Source organism: Chinchilla lanigera, unplaced genomic scaffold (genome assembly GCF_000276665.1).
Source record: "Chinchilla lanigera isolate Chin_1 unplaced genomic scaffold, ChiLan1.0 scaffold00034, whole genome shotgun sequence".
Classification (NCBI taxonomy): domain Eukaryota; kingdom Metazoa; phylum Chordata; class Mammalia; order Rodentia; family Chinchillidae; genus Chinchilla; species Chinchilla lanigera.
Window position 1 is genome coordinate 11488980 of NW_004955435.1, and position 15580 is coordinate 11504559.

General features: G+C 38.7%; 1 protein-coding gene across 1 annotated transcript in view; it reads right to left on the reverse strand.

Annotated features, from left to right (window-relative positions):
• The window catches only part of Vav3 (vav 3 guanine nucleotide exchange factor), a 272134-nt gene that overhangs the window by 162070 nt on the left and 94484 nt on the right, over positions 1-15580 (reverse strand). Inside the window, exons 6-11 of the mRNA XM_013516527.1 lie at positions 14634-14702; positions 12746-12849; positions 11293-11392; positions 6481-6576; positions 3208-3276; positions 1568-1654 (exon numbers count right to left, since the gene is read on the reverse strand). Of these exons, the coding sequence (XP_013371981.1) occupies positions 1568-1654; positions 3208-3276; positions 6481-6576; positions 11293-11392; positions 12746-12849; positions 14634-14702 (525 nt within the window). The remainder of the gene's footprint in view (positions 1-1567; positions 1655-3207; positions 3277-6480; positions 6577-11292; positions 11393-12745; positions 12850-14633; positions 14703-15580) is intronic.

A 15580-nucleotide genomic window follows, 5' to 3' on the forward strand; every position in this document is an offset into this window, starting at 1 on the left:
TCAGACTTTAAAAGACAGAAATTTTAGAAAGAAAAAGGAAATTTTTGTCATATGCTACAACACGGATAAACCCTGAAGACATTAAGGTACCTAAAATCAGTCACAAAAGAAGAACTGTGTGATCACATCTCTGTGAGGCACCTGACGCGGTCATGGCCACCTTGGTACAGTGAAGGTGGACGGTGGCTGCCAAGGGCTGAGCGGGAGGAAATGGAGTCTGCGTGATGAGCGCGGACTTCCTGCTGTGCAGAATGAGCGCTCTGGGATGGATGGCAGCAATGGTTTCACAGCACTGTGAAGGCACTTAATGCTACGTTTACCATTTAAAATGGTAAATTTAATATGCGTATATTTTAGTACAAGTTTTAATGCTACATAGCTGTCCAGGGAATATGCTACAGAATTCCAAACAGAAAGGGATAATGAGAGATTAGGAAAAGGGATTTATATTAGCTGAACCTTGGAGGAATTTTATAGGGAATAACAGCAAAGATAATCTAGGCCAGCGGTGGCGAACCTTTGGCACCTGTGCTGCAGTGGGCTGTTTGTACCGTTACAAGGTTCGCCACCACTGCTAGGCTCTGCGAGGTGATTATAATTAAAGGCAGAAATTGCAAGCTGGAGACTTTATAATAAATACAACGGAATATCCACAATATAAAATACAGTTGATACAAAACATGATGGGCAATCATCTGCTGGCTTGAGTTGAGGAAAACAGCTTAAAGCCAGATAATGAAGGGTCTTAAAGACGCCTAAGGAATGCTGACTGAATAATGGCAGCACCAGAACCTTGACGAGCCGAGGAAAGAGGGTGAACCGAGCGACCGGATTTTAGAACTTTTATTATATGGACAGATCACCAGAGGCTGCTGGGAGATCTGGGTGGAAGTCTCAGCAGGTGACGTGTGTGTTGAGGAGCTGGAAGGGAAGCACGGCTGGAGGCCTCTGCAGCGGGAGGGCGGCCGTGTCACCTGCTGAGACTTCCACCTGGGTCTCTGCACCCCAAGAACTTCCTGTGACCTCTGATCTCTTAGGTTCTAATTCAAATGAAACATGATCCAGACGGCTTTTTCTAGCTTGTCCTATCTAAACGAGAACCTCCTGTCACGTCTGCAGGGGCAGCTCTCACGATGACAGCTCTAACCTCACTCTGACAGTTTAGAGCTCTCCTCTGCCTGTCCCTTCAGTCAGGAGACCCCCTTCCGCACAGGTGCAGGCTTGGCCAAGCCACGTTTCTGGTACACAGAAGAACCCACGTGGACTGAGTATGTAGGGGCTGAGGGCAAGAGAAGACGAAGGCGGGCTCCAGTGTTTGGAATTCAGACTACAGAAGAGGCAGAGCATGAGAGGGAGAGACACCAACAACGGTAAACGTCTCTGGACAGTGACGAGCAACGGGGCCACTACGCATCCATTTGACTGCCGCCCAACAGAGGGCTTAGGGGAGCAAACCCAGACAAACGACAGAAACTTGAAGGTAAGTGCATCTTTACTTCAACAGCAGCTCTTAGAATGTTCCCCCCATATGGGGGTGGGGGGAGCTGGAGGAAAGATAGTCACCTACCAGATTCTCTATAGACAGCTGGAACTGCTTAATTTCACGCAGGGTCTCGTTATCTCTTTTCACTTCATTCACATACTGCGCCAAGTCCTAAAGCACAAAGGGAAGGGTGCGAAGGAAGGCACAATAGGATTAGAGGAGAGACGCAAACTGCTCTGAAGGAAAACGCATCGTTAGTTCCACGAGAGGTAAAAGTAACTACCGTAACTTTCCAACAACAACAAAATGAACATCCCATCAATCAAAGCTGCATGTCAGCAACAATTAAAAAATGTCCCAGAGTCCAGCTGGGGAGACTGAAGGGTTGTCATTTACCACAGCCCTGAGCGCAGGGAGGATGGCGCTGCCTGAAGTGAAGAAACAAAAACACAATCTGCTGCTGTGCAGAGCAGCAACGCGGAAACTAGGTCAGCAGGAGGAGATCCACCTGACCTTGAAAGAATTACATTTTTATTCAGGTTGGACTAAAGGCAAGAATGAACGATTGGCAGGGAGACCAAAAGTAACTAAATTTTATACCACGAACCTAAGCAAGACCCGTTTCTGCACCTTATTAGTTCCTGAGAACGTTCAGTCAAGGAGGGGCTGGTTGAATTTTAAAAAATAAAGGAGAAACAAAGGACAGGTAAGAGCTAAACAGCAAAAAACTGAACCAAGGTGAATAAAAAACGCCGCCCATGTTTTTCACGGGCCTTCACCTATTTTAAAATGGCTTTTCTTGTATTTGAGGAAACATTACCTAATGTTCTCATACTGTAACTGGCTATTTTTATTACCTGTGCTCCAGATTCTCTGTTTTGTGAGGTTTTTCTTTTTCTCCACCTTAAATTCATTTGCAACAGGAAGAACACAGCTCTACACAAACAGTTCCCAAATTCCTCCTAAATAGGCTGCGTCCAATAATGACTTCATTACAAGTAAGAAACCTCACATGACCATGGTTGAAATAGCAAATACTTGTGTGATGTTTCCTGGTAGTGATATTAAAATCGGCTCAACAGCAAAGCCAGTACTGACACTGAGTAGGTGATTATACATTTCTCTGAGCCTGGTCATATTATTTTGCTTTAAAGAACAAATATTTGCTTTTGTTTTAAGTTACAGGCAAATATTAGTTTTTTTCAAAGTTATGTAGAAACTGGCATTTTACATATTCAGTAATATGTTCAAAATGTCTTTTATTTTCCTGTTTCTTGATTTGTCAGATTTCACTGAAAATATAAATACAAGCTGAGATTGACTCATATGCTATACAGACAGCACCCACATAGGTAAACCCAGTAGACAAGCTCAACTGAGGACAATGAGTCCCACAGGTATTTCTGAAGCCACCCACTGACCTAATGTTTACACAAAGCAGCAGTTTTCTAAAAACGAATATGAAATAAAACCAGTTATTCAACTATTCTGGGTAGTTATAAAAGTTGGCAAACTTGTACAAAAGTATTTTAATACACCTCTTGGATTTATGTGCTTTTGTCCTACAATTCAATCCATGCAAGAATATCGATGCCAGTAAAAGTTATACTATTTTCCTCTCCAAAAATAAATGTGTGGGATATACGCACATTAACAGTTATAATTCTACTGTTTGTAGGCTAGAATATAGTAACACAAATAAGGTACTGACACATTTGCCTTACCTTCATAGCGTCAAGAGCCAGCTTCAGGTTTGCCTTTTCAACAGGATCAGTGGTATGTTTGACGAGCTCCTGTGGGACAGATACAGGTTAGTACTGAGCTACTTTCATTGAATCAAAACTGACACGTAAGTCATAAAACATTTTTTAGCCAGGTGTGATGGCACAAGCCTGTAATCTCAGCATTCTGGGAGGCTGAGGCAGGAATACAGGAAGTCCAAGCCCAATCTGGGCAACTTAGCTGGACCATCTCTCAAAATAAAAGGTAACAACAGAAAGGGCTGGGGATGTGAAGGCCCTGTGTTCAAATCTCAGTATCGCCAAATGCATGCATGCGTGAATGAATGAATGAACGAATGACCCTTATTATCATACTCTCAACGATATGATAAACTTAATGAAACTAGGCTGTGTGTTCATCCAACGCATCAAACTGCAAGAAGACAAACCAGACAGCAAAAGAACATGCAATGTACTTGCAAGTACTTTCCTTTCACAGACAACTCTGATTTCACTGCCCCCACTGTTACTCTAAGCTGAGCCCCAATTATGACAACTTTCCTCATGTTAACTGAATCGGTCCCTTTCACACACCATCACACAGGAATTCTCCACAGGCTTTGATTCTGATGACCAAATCGCCCTTCACTTCAGGGACACCAGGATGCTCTATTGTCCCTGTGGTTCTCGTTTCTTTACAATTCCTAAATTTCTGCCTATTCCTTCGCCTTTCATAGTTTCCTCTTAATCTGCACCACAGAAGGTTTTAACTCCCTAGATTTTCACCCTATGCTCTCTTATTCTTAGTTTACAAACTCCACAAATCCTACTGCAACAACTGTTATGATGTCAACTGTCCCCTAATGAGGCAGTCACTCTCCAGTGTGCTCACCAGCATTCATGCCTAAGTCTCCGACTCAAATACCCAACTAAACAGTTCGACCTGGGTATCTCCAGGTTCCTCAGATCCAACACACCCGCAACCTAAGGCACATTCACTCTTCTTGCCATTTATGTTTGACTGAATAATGGCATTACCATCAGTGTAATCACTTAAGCCAAAACCCGAAATGTGCCCCAAACTCTGCGCTCACCCCTCCCACACTGTGTCCCGCTGGTACTTTTACCCTGGCTCCTGGAAACCATCCCCCCAGCTAATACTTAGGTTCAGCTCCTCTCTCATTTTGAAATAGGTTAATATAGCAGTCTTCTGCTGGACTTCTCTTCACGCTACTGGCATCGGTTCAATCAGAGCCTCTCTACCCATCTGGACTTCTGTGATGCTCAGGCTCCTTATGGTCCCAGTTCCGCACACCTCTCTCAACTTCTCGCTGTCCATGTCTACTCAACAGCATACATTCTATTCCTACTAAACATATTCTCAAAACACATGCTGATATCTAACTCCCATAAGAAATACCATTTTCTTTTTTTAGAACGCTCTTATTTACTGACCTACCTAACAAACTCTTATTATCTTTCAAAGATCAAATCAAGGATCACTCCTCTGGGAAGCTGAGGAGTCTACCCAGTTCCCCAGCCTCCTTCAGCATAATTAGAGACGTTCGTTTGTATCACTTACATCTCTTCTATGTATCTATCACCCTGTGTTACACTTGACACATATTTCATTTTTCCCTCCTAAACGGTGAACTTTACCAGTGTAAGAGCTGTCATACGGTGTCTAATACTGTGTTTAACACAGGGGAACCATCCAAAATATCTTTACTGAATTCAGCGCCAGTAGTGTTTTCTGTTTTAAGCAAGACCGACAGATCAAGAACCCGCTAAGTGTAAAAATCGGTCAAAAGTATGTTCTTTAATTTCTATTTTTACTCTTACTTTGTTAAGTGAAAATAGCAAATTATTCTTAAAGTTTCTAACACATCACTATAAAATATTCTAAGTTTTATAAACTTGTGATTTCAAATCATCAAGCATTTCAAAAGTGATTTCCCCACGGAAGTGTAGTAGCACATAGAAAATGTGAAAATTTATAACCAGATTTGTTAAAAAAAAATGTCTAGACACCATACAAATTTTATTTTACACTATTTTGAGACAGAAAAATATTTCTAGCATTCTATCTATATGTAGTACCCAAAATAAAAGTTTTCCTATTTTAAAAACTCACCGGAGAACTAAATATAATCTTAAAATATAAAACAAACCAAGAGAAATTCGGGGGGAAAGTTCAATGAGTTTTAAAAAAGGATAGCTGTGTTTTATAGTTTTGTAAATCCGTGCAAAATCCTATGGGACCAAAACAGATATTCCTTGAAAATGGCACCTTCTAAATTCTCCAAAATCAATATTTGATGGCATTTAAGTTACACAATAAATTATTATCTTGTTTTGGACATGTTTTTAGTTCCCTAGCGCCTTGGAAGCTGACTGCCTGAGTCTTCCTTATTATTCTTTCATAAAACCCAATTTGATTAAGTTGCTTTGAGTTTAGGTCTCATAAATGTTTTAATGCATTTTTAAGGAATAATCAGGGTTTGAATTTTTCTGATTTCTCAGTAGAACAAAAATAGAGATGACTAATAATTGTGTGGCTACAGTTCAAGAAATTTAATATACAAGATGTACAAAACACAGCACACTCAAAATTATATTTCACATACAGGTAGTAGATCTTTTTAAAATGACATTTCACAAGCATCAGCAAAGTTGACAGACTAATACAGTAAGACATTTCTTTGGAGCAGAACTAATGAGTCTCCTGGTATAGCTATCAAATTAAATTTATAAGACTCTCCACCCTCATTAGAGGATGAACCGTGGAAACCATAAGTTTTGTGGGTTATCTATAACTAGAATCTCTTCAAAATAGATGTAGTCTTATTACAAGTTAGCACCGTAGAAAGCAGTGCAGAATGTGATACAATCTTCTTGCTTTTTGTTGTAAGGCTAAGGGTCCAATACGACTAATCTGCACAAACTCGGGTGCATTGAAGCCCTAATAAATGATCACTGCTCACCAGAGAAAACTTGGTTGAAGGGATATTTCTGTTTTGCCTTACTTTTTCCTTTTTATGCTTTAGCCAGTCCCACTTGAGAGACAAAATGTGACCGTGTGGCAAATACAGAGTCATCTTTGCTAAAAAGAAAAGATGTAAAGCTACTTTGAACATCTCTGTACAGCCACATAAAATTCAAAATCAGAGGATGATGGGACCTAACCTACAGAGCACAGGCAACACAGCTGGTGTTTCACACGCTATTTGTTGAACAAGTAAATGAACAGTAAGCAAACAACGTGAAGTCGCGTACCTGAAGAAGAAGATGGTACTTCAAAACACGCTGCATAGGAACCACAAGCAAATCCCGAAGCGTAAATTTCCCATTATTTGCTCTTTTGGAACATTCCTAAGGACATGTTTTTTAAAAATGTTTTGTTAATTTTCTCAAGAGAAGTCATGAACATTAAAAGTTGCCCAGTCCACAAGCAGAACCATTTTCAATAAAGCTTTTTTTCTCTTTTCCTTAGTAATTCTTCTTGTAGCATTTCAAACAGAACTACTACACGAATGACAATTACTACCTCTTGCTATCCAGGGTCTTCCTCAGACTCTCACAACCCTATCTTCTGCCAGTCGGGCTTATGGACAGACACCAAGGACAGGCGCCCGCTCTGCAAGCTGACCCTGAGCCTCGGACGGGTTCATTCAGTTGTACCCAAACGCCTTGTGCTTTTTCCTGCCTCTAGCAAAATCCGCCACCCTCTTTTAGAACTCTACTTCTCGGCCTTTTGAAATAATTTCAGTAAAACTGTGTTCTCATGCTTCTCTCTGTCTCTGTCTCTCCCTCCCCACTCCTCTCTGTCTGTGTGCCTTTGGGGTTGTTTAGTTATCGTTATACACAGTATCATCTCCGACATAACCTCTAAGTCTTTAACTTGTCCCTGAAGTCTCTTCAGAATCTGATGTTTAACGTTTATTAAACTGAATAAAACTGAAGAGCTGAGTATGAAAACTTGCTAAACTATAAGCCCACTACTGTACTCATGTTTTTAAAACCCTTGGATTTTACTATTGAACTTTTATCTTGTTTTTAAATTTATTTAAAAATAAAAGAAGGAAAACATTAACAAACAGATCCATTCATAAAATAGCAGAAGAATAATACAAACAATACAGAGTTACAGATTAGGTGACAGGAAATTAACAGTGGTTGTTGCTGTTACATATTGATATCTTCAAAGTGGTTGCTCAGGAAAACAGATAGAGACATGCAAGATGGATCAAATAAGTAATCATTAACTGTTCCTTTCAGTAAAGCCATAGAAGTCGGTAGTACAACTATGTTAGCTATCCTGTATATACATACATACATAATTTCCCCTTCTTTCTTTTCCCTTTTCCTTAATCCCACTTGCTCTTTACTTTTGAGCATTCACAATGTCTGTCATACCTCCTAATTTTTATTCACTCTTTCAGGTTCTTACACTACTGAGATAATATGTTGCTTACACATGGAGGTCTGACTTATTTCACTTATGAGTATGGTCTCTAGTTGTGACCATTTATCTGTAAAAGCCTCGAGTTTATCTTTCTTTATAGCTGAGTAATATTCCATTATATAAAAGTACCACAATTTTTTTTTATCCATTCCTCAGTGGATGGACTTTGGGTTGCTTTAGCAATTACAATTTGCACTGTTATGAACATGGGTGCACATATATCATTGTGATATGATGTTTTCAGATCTTCTGGGGAAATACCCAGAAGGGGAATAGCTGGGTTGAATGGGACCTCTAGACCTAGTTTGCTGAGGGATCTCCAAACTGATTTCCACAGTGGTTTCACCAGTCTTAACTCACACCAGCAGTAGAGAAGAGTTCCTATTTCTTTGGTACCAGGAATTGAACTCACAACCTTGCACTTCCCAGGCAGGTGCTGTGCCGCTGAGCCATATCCCCAGCCCCCTAAAACCCTCGGATTTTAAATATCATGTCCTTCTTTAAAATTTACTTTAAAATAGTATTGACTTCTTTACTCTTTTGACAAGTAACTGTGACTTGGAGGAAATTACTTTGAAGTGTGGAAGCATGAGTTTTAAAGCCAAGGTGTGGCAACTCTTGGCCGTATCATCTTGGACAAGTCACTTTTCTGATTTTACCATTTCCCATGTATATTTGGTGGTATTCAACAATAAAATGTTATACAAAATTATCTGTGAGCAGCCTCATAAGTCAGAAATGTTTACACAATTGCATATCCAACCAAACACTTTCCAGCTTATGGAAAGAGGTGTGCTTAAGAAAATACTTTTTTTTTTTTTTTTTTTTCAAAATTTATTTTTCCTTTGCTCATACGTAGCTTTTCTGGCACCTTGAAAGATACAGTATCAGCAGCTACAAAGTAAACACCATTAAATCCAATGAACATAATGACTTACTGAACATATTTGACTATAGATCTTAGGTAAAATTAACTAAGGAACCATTCTGACATGTTACCTTGTATCCTATCAATTCCTGTGGTTCACTGGAAGGATAACCACTGCAACTTATTTCTGGCTTCTACAAATTGGAGAGTTCTGGATCACGAGTTTTAAGTAGGAAGTTAAACTGTCATTATTATAATAAGTGAGCCCTATCTCCTGCACTGCATTTTAAGGTTCTCGAAATACAAGTTGTAGCTTACACTTCTTATGCATTCCATTCCAACAGAGTGCCAGTAATAGAAAGACATACATTTAAAAATGACGATGTTACAGAAGTTCTTTAAAACTGTCGGGCAATGAAAACAGTTCCTTTACTCAGATTAATTCAGAAAGTAAAGAAACCAACATTACTCGCATGAGCTACAACCGGGGTCTCAAGCCAGAAGTATAAAATCCTTATTGGCACTGAAAGTAAATAAAGGATAGAAATAATTCTCCTGAAACCTCCACTCACTCACCTAGCCTAAACTCAGTTTTAATTTAAAAGAAAATAAAATGAGGTGGGCTCAAACCCACCAGGCAAGATAAGGAAAATCTGTAACTCTCCCCCAAGCTCCACCCTATGCTATCTTGGTTCCAAAGTAGAGAAGAAAAAAAAAAATCGATAAGAACAAAAATAACCACAAAACAAAAGGCATAAAGAAGGCAGCTTTCCCTCCACCACAGTGAGGCTTAAAGCAGATAGCTCCCACAGAGTATTTGTTAAAATGCTGCACTAACTAATACGGCACTTCAAGCCAGGCCCATGGGCAGAAGGGGGGCCTGTACACTGAGGCACCCCACCCAAAGTCTTTTAGTCTCAGCCTGAGGCCTTTTATTCCAACTAAGACAGACAGTGACTACACAAACTGCTTGGAGTCCCAGAGTGTGGTCACTGGGCAGAACTCTGACACTGACTCTGATAGAAGGAAGAACAACCATTCAATAAGGCATGTTGGTTTGATCGACAACCTGCTGTCTCCTATCTCGAACCACAACTTTACAGCTTTATTTCAGAAAAACTGCTGTAGTAGTTGTTCCACTAGGAACTAGTTCTGTGAGTTGTAAAGCTTTACTATATCTTACTTTGAATGAAGGCATTTAATAAGTTTCTGTTCTCTAAGGAGAAGCAGGAATCCTTTTTGTTAACAATACTAGAAGGATGTCATTTACTGGTGACTACCATCTCAAGCCTTAAGAATAACACCATCAGGAAACAGTAAAACGTAAGGGAAAAGATCCATCACATAGATTTAGTAGTTACTTGGTGACTTGCTAACATTCAAGCTTCTTCAGCTTTAAACAGCTTCCCCTTGTGGGATTCGGGAGTTATGACACCACGCCAGATACACCAAAACAATGAGAAGATTCTGATTTGAAAACGGTCTGCCTCTTTTCCCTTGCTCAGCAACTGACTTCACTAATAAACTAAACAAAAAGAAAAGGGCTACTAAAGAGCTTTTAAAAAAAGCTATACAAGGTCATTTAAGAGTTGACCTCATTCCTCTACCTAAAATTTACGAAAATCCAAAAACAGTAATAAACCATTTAAGGTGATAATTTATAGAAAATTGATTTTTCAAGTATTCTTTGAAAGTCTACACTCCTTGGTGAAAAAACATATATGATGTACAAATTCTATGACTTAACACATTTTCAAGCTTGTTTCCAGTGTGACTATGTGCTATATTTACACTGATCAGCTTGCTAATCTCAAACGTCCCTCAATGGTCTGTCTGGTCAAGACACCAATTCTTCCAGAATGTCCTCATGCAACCTCATCTGCCAAAGTGCACCACCTTCCTCAGTGACCTCATTCAGACAGCACCTTTCAGATAAATCTCCCACTGCCATCTATTCCCTCTGCAGTGACCACTCCATCTTACCCACCAAGCCCTTGACCAGAGCTCCTCACACAGGCACGGGCTTATTATTCTCATGTTCATCTTCTCATCCTTTTGGGCAACACCCATGCCTTCTGTATCCACCTTCCTCTAAATGTCTTCTATTTTTACACGTCTATCCCTAATGTGTTATATTTTTCATAAACATTTTAAATATACATACAAGGCCAGTGGCATAAGTGCCTGCCTGGCAAGCACAAGGTCATGAGTTCGATTCCTGGTAGCAAAAAAAAAAAAAAAATCTACATACACATGCTCTTACCCAGCCTAGATCTCTTACTGCCTACGTAACCCTGTATAATTTACTCAAAATCTCTGAACCTCAGCTTTCTCAGTAATAAGATGAGAAACTTAACTGTATTGTCTCTGACACAGTCTTGTAAGGAGATAATATCTGAGCAACTTCGTTGAAGATCACAATATGTAATACAACAACTACTGTTAATTCCTATCATTTTGCTTTGAAATCCTGTATCATTTTTATTGTTTTTATGTCATTTTGTTTTTGTCTATGCTGCTATTTTGTTATTTTTTATTCTCTTTAAAATAAAAATTGGAAGGTTATAAAAGTTAAATTCTGCTACTGTTACTACCATCTTACTTTATAGAACTATTAAAGTATTTTATATAAATGACATAAAATTACATTTAGAATACAGAGACAAATGTACTGTTGCATTAATCAGGAAGAGGACTATGTGGCTTTTTAAGTTTATTTTGCATATATCATAAACAACCAAAAAAGCACAATTACCTCTAATTTTAGTTTCACATCTTCTTTTGTCTTAGAAATGTAATCTAAATTAGAGATGGCCGACTCCACTCCACTGCAGTACTGCCCATAAATAACCAATCTGAAGTGAAAGAGAGGAAGAAATCTGTGAGGTCAAAAGCAGGAAGCAGGGAGCAGTGGAAAAAAAACAGAGGCAGACTTTTCACCTCTTTTGAACTATAATTAGAAAGAATGAAAGCAGAAGTTCATTTTCAACACACCACACACACAATCACAGCATGAGGGCCACTCATACATGTAGCAATAAAGACTCATTCTTAGTTCCAAATTTGATTAGAATTAACTCAAAATATTTATTTTTATGGCAGGTAGATTTTACAGTCTGTCATGATGACTGTTAATGTTATTTGAGTACATGCACACATATCTCAATAAAAAAACTTTTGGGGCCAGGGATACAGCTCAGAGGTACAAGCGCCCACCTGGCAAGTGCAAGGTACCAAGTCCAATTCCTGGTACCAAAAAAACATCTTTTTAACTCATTACAGATGAACTTTTTTGTGTTTACTCAGAAGTTTTATTTTCAACTACAATTTTATTGGAATCACTATGATTCTACTGATTAACAAACTTTCTGTTCCTTATCCTCTTTTAAGGAACATGCATCATCTGAAAACTGGGAAGGGGAGGCTTGAATTGTGCAGGGTGAAAGAGAACTCATACTGTACACATTCTTAGCCCACTTAAGGGATAATACCTCTGTATTGCAGATTTTTTACAAAAAGCTTGTTTGTTTTACTCTTTCTTTTAACTCCCCACTAAGGAAAACTACTACTAAATTATTAATATTTACCTAGCAGCTGCACAAAGCAATTCATTAGCCACCGCTTAGTACTAGGAGTTATGCTGCTTGATTTCAATTGAGAGAACATTATATTTTAAGCAAAATCTCTTGATACTCCAAATTCATATGAGTCACTCAGGAGATCTTTTGTAACTCAGTAAGGGAAAGGGACTTTCATTCTGAATTTAATGCACCACAATGGAAACTGTGGAATTTGTAAAATTGTGAATTCCACCACAATGGAAATTGTGAATTGTAAAACTCTGAATTTAATGCACCACAATGGAAAATCATAAAATATCAGAGTTGGAAGAAGCATTTGGTACCAGCTAATCTACTCTCAATACTTACAAATAAGGAATAGGGGACTAATTAAAATGACAAGCCACCACTCAGTAGTGACTGGCCTGTGAATCTCAGCCTTTTGATTTGCAGAAGTCTGGGCAGTACACTGAGTCCTTTTCTTTTGAAATCACATAGAAAGCTCAAACTACTACCCTGAGATGAACTGTCCTGTATTCACATGCACAGGGAGTATTCCAATAAACAGTAGCAAGAACTATTTATTTTAATACTAATCTTCATATAATTCCAAACTAATACACACAAAATTTTAAATTCACACATTACCTTTCCTTGTAGTTAATAAAAACTTGATACAAGTTCTGGTCGTTTTTATTTACAATGGAATCATGAATTTCTTGCATTAAGCTCCGATGAACTTTTACAAGTTCCTTAGAAAAGAAAGCAATGTGAAAGAAAAGTAAGAATCAGAACCAAAATGTACACCCCAAGTATCTCAGTATTGCCAGACTTGTTACTCGTAAACATATAAACTTGCTACCATTCAAGAAGGGAGAAGAGGAAGGATTCAGGAGGAAGAAGGGGCTGAAGGAGAGGAGAGAAAGGAAAAGACACAAAGAAAAGGAGAGAACTGTGAAGGATTGAAGAGAAAATGGGAAGGGAGTCAGAAGGAAAGCGAGACGTGTGTGTGGGAAATAGCAAATCCAGATCTGACTAGAAATGTCGTATCCTGTGGTGAGAAAAATTATCTCCTCAGTTATTAAAGGAAAATTTATTTCTTGTGTAAAAATACTTACAGCTTTCTCATTTTACAATCACTGTAAATTTTTAAATAAAACTGTCTAAGTGCTTAATGTTTTATTGACAGAATAAAGTAATAATTCATGTCCTTGGGACACAGAAATGTAGATTTGCACTTGGTCAATTAGTGGTGTCCTGGTGTTAAGCTAACAATAATCAGACTAAATTACTTGAAGCCAGAAAACTAACAGCCTAAATAAGAAGCAAATAAATGGTACCAGACAATTTACTAAAGCAACTCAAAAGTCAGAATTTCACATTTGTCCTCATAAGCAAGGCATTTTCAGCAGCCAGGAAATACATTTCAGTAATAGGAAGAAATTTGACTCATGGTATCTCTTCCTATGTGTCTTGGGGTATACCAAGCACACCTTCTCCTTAGTAAAGTGGAAACCGAACATGAACATATTTATTGGTGCTGTCATTTTGCTGAGGAGCATGGGAAAGCCATAAAAACACAGAGTATCAAATGAGTTGTAAGTTATAGTGACCATACTTAAGTAGTTTAAGACCTCGATTTGCTAGATTGAGCACTTTGTTTTATGCTAAACTTTCATCTAGTATTGTAAGCACTTCATTTACTTATGTGACGAATCAGTGAGAATGTCTTCATGTGGGCAACTGATACAAAGAACATATGCCAGAGTTTATCATCTGGTGCTCAGCAACACAGAACACAACAGAATCAAAATATAAGGGACTTTCTCAGGTGATACAAGAAAGCCTATAGATAAAAGTGTGTGTGCGTGTGCATGTGTGTGCACGAGCTTGTGGCATGTGTCCGTGTGTGTGTGTAAACCAAATTCTAAAGGTCAAGAACTTGAATCTTGCCTAGCAGTACCTACTTGGGATAGCATTTAGCTTGACTGTACATTTCTGAGCAAGAATACTTTGAGAACTGTAAGAATATGGTCAGAAGATGTGAAACTCAAAATATTTATGTAACTGTCAGGAAAACTCCTCCCACTTTACCATTAAAATAGTCTAATAAATTATAGGGCAGTAAAGTTTTGGAAATAGGAGTTAAGGGTGACAAAACTGGAAGCAGAAAGCAGCAAGAGAAGGCATGAAAAGGACTGAAGTCCCAGGGCCCAAGAAGAAACACAGCAAGGAGGTGGGACAGAGCAGGAGCCCCAGAAGAGAAACGCCAGCTGCAGCCAGGATTGCTTCCTGATTTAACTGAGCCCCGCTCCTCATGACAAGAGTTAAGGATAACACTTGAATAGTACTTATCCATTTGTGTTCTGCATGCACTCTGACAGACTGTTGGCTGAAGATATAGCGGTTTTTCAAGAAAATAATGATACAAGAACTTGAGAAGCAAAAACAGGGTGAAAATTCATCTGGAACCCATTAAGAAAATGAATATTTTACACAAGTGCCACACAAACTTGACTATCATATTTTTACTTACAGGAATGTTGATGAACACTGAGTCAAATTCTGCTGGTGTCAAAAACCTTTTTAGTGGTACCATGAAATACTAGTAGGAGAGAAGAAGGAAGTAATAAGCATAACTTGCCCTAATCTGTATAATGGTTTTTCATCAACAAACATCTTTTATTGAAAGTCAACTGCTCATCAGCATTATAAATTCCAAAAATGTAGCAATTATTTTCACTATGAAAAAGATTTTATACTTGACCAGAGATCTACAGACATAAATATAAACTAAAACATTTAAAGTATAAAATAAAAGGTTTATATAATATTTCCTTCTGAAAGTAAGAAAGAGAACACTATTGGCCAGGCTGGTAACCAATGGTAACATTTTAGAGAGAGACGAGGACTTCTACAAAAATGCTTTGTGAAGATCACAGATCCTTGAGGTCAATAATCTGTTCATATAATTTATGCATCATTTCTCTTCATTCCTTGAATTTTTTGGTGTCCTGGCATACCTTTTCCACTCCCGGCAATCTCAGTATCTGTGCAGGTGATCCTTCCAACATCCAACCCTGTCATTTCCTTGTCATCCAGGAATCCTGTGCCCTAGTCTAGCTCAACTCCCAAATCTCATGGTCACACTTTAGATGTTATAAACAACTAAATACGCTTCGTAAGTGAAATCTCAAACATGCACCTTTGGACCATCACCTCCCAAATGGACAGCACGGGAATTCTGTAGCCATCCTGGATCCACCAGCCCATTGACCCCACTACGTTCCTCACACCTTCACTTCCCTCCCTACCCAGATTACGTTCCTTAAGCCATCACTGGAATTGCTTCCCTGTACACACACTTACTCTCTCATGTTTCCCTGTGCTCTTCTAGAAAATCAAATCCTGGTGAAATTTAGCTTGCCACCTATTTTACACTTGTGTCTAAGAAGTTAAGCATGGACTACACTGATAGTCTAA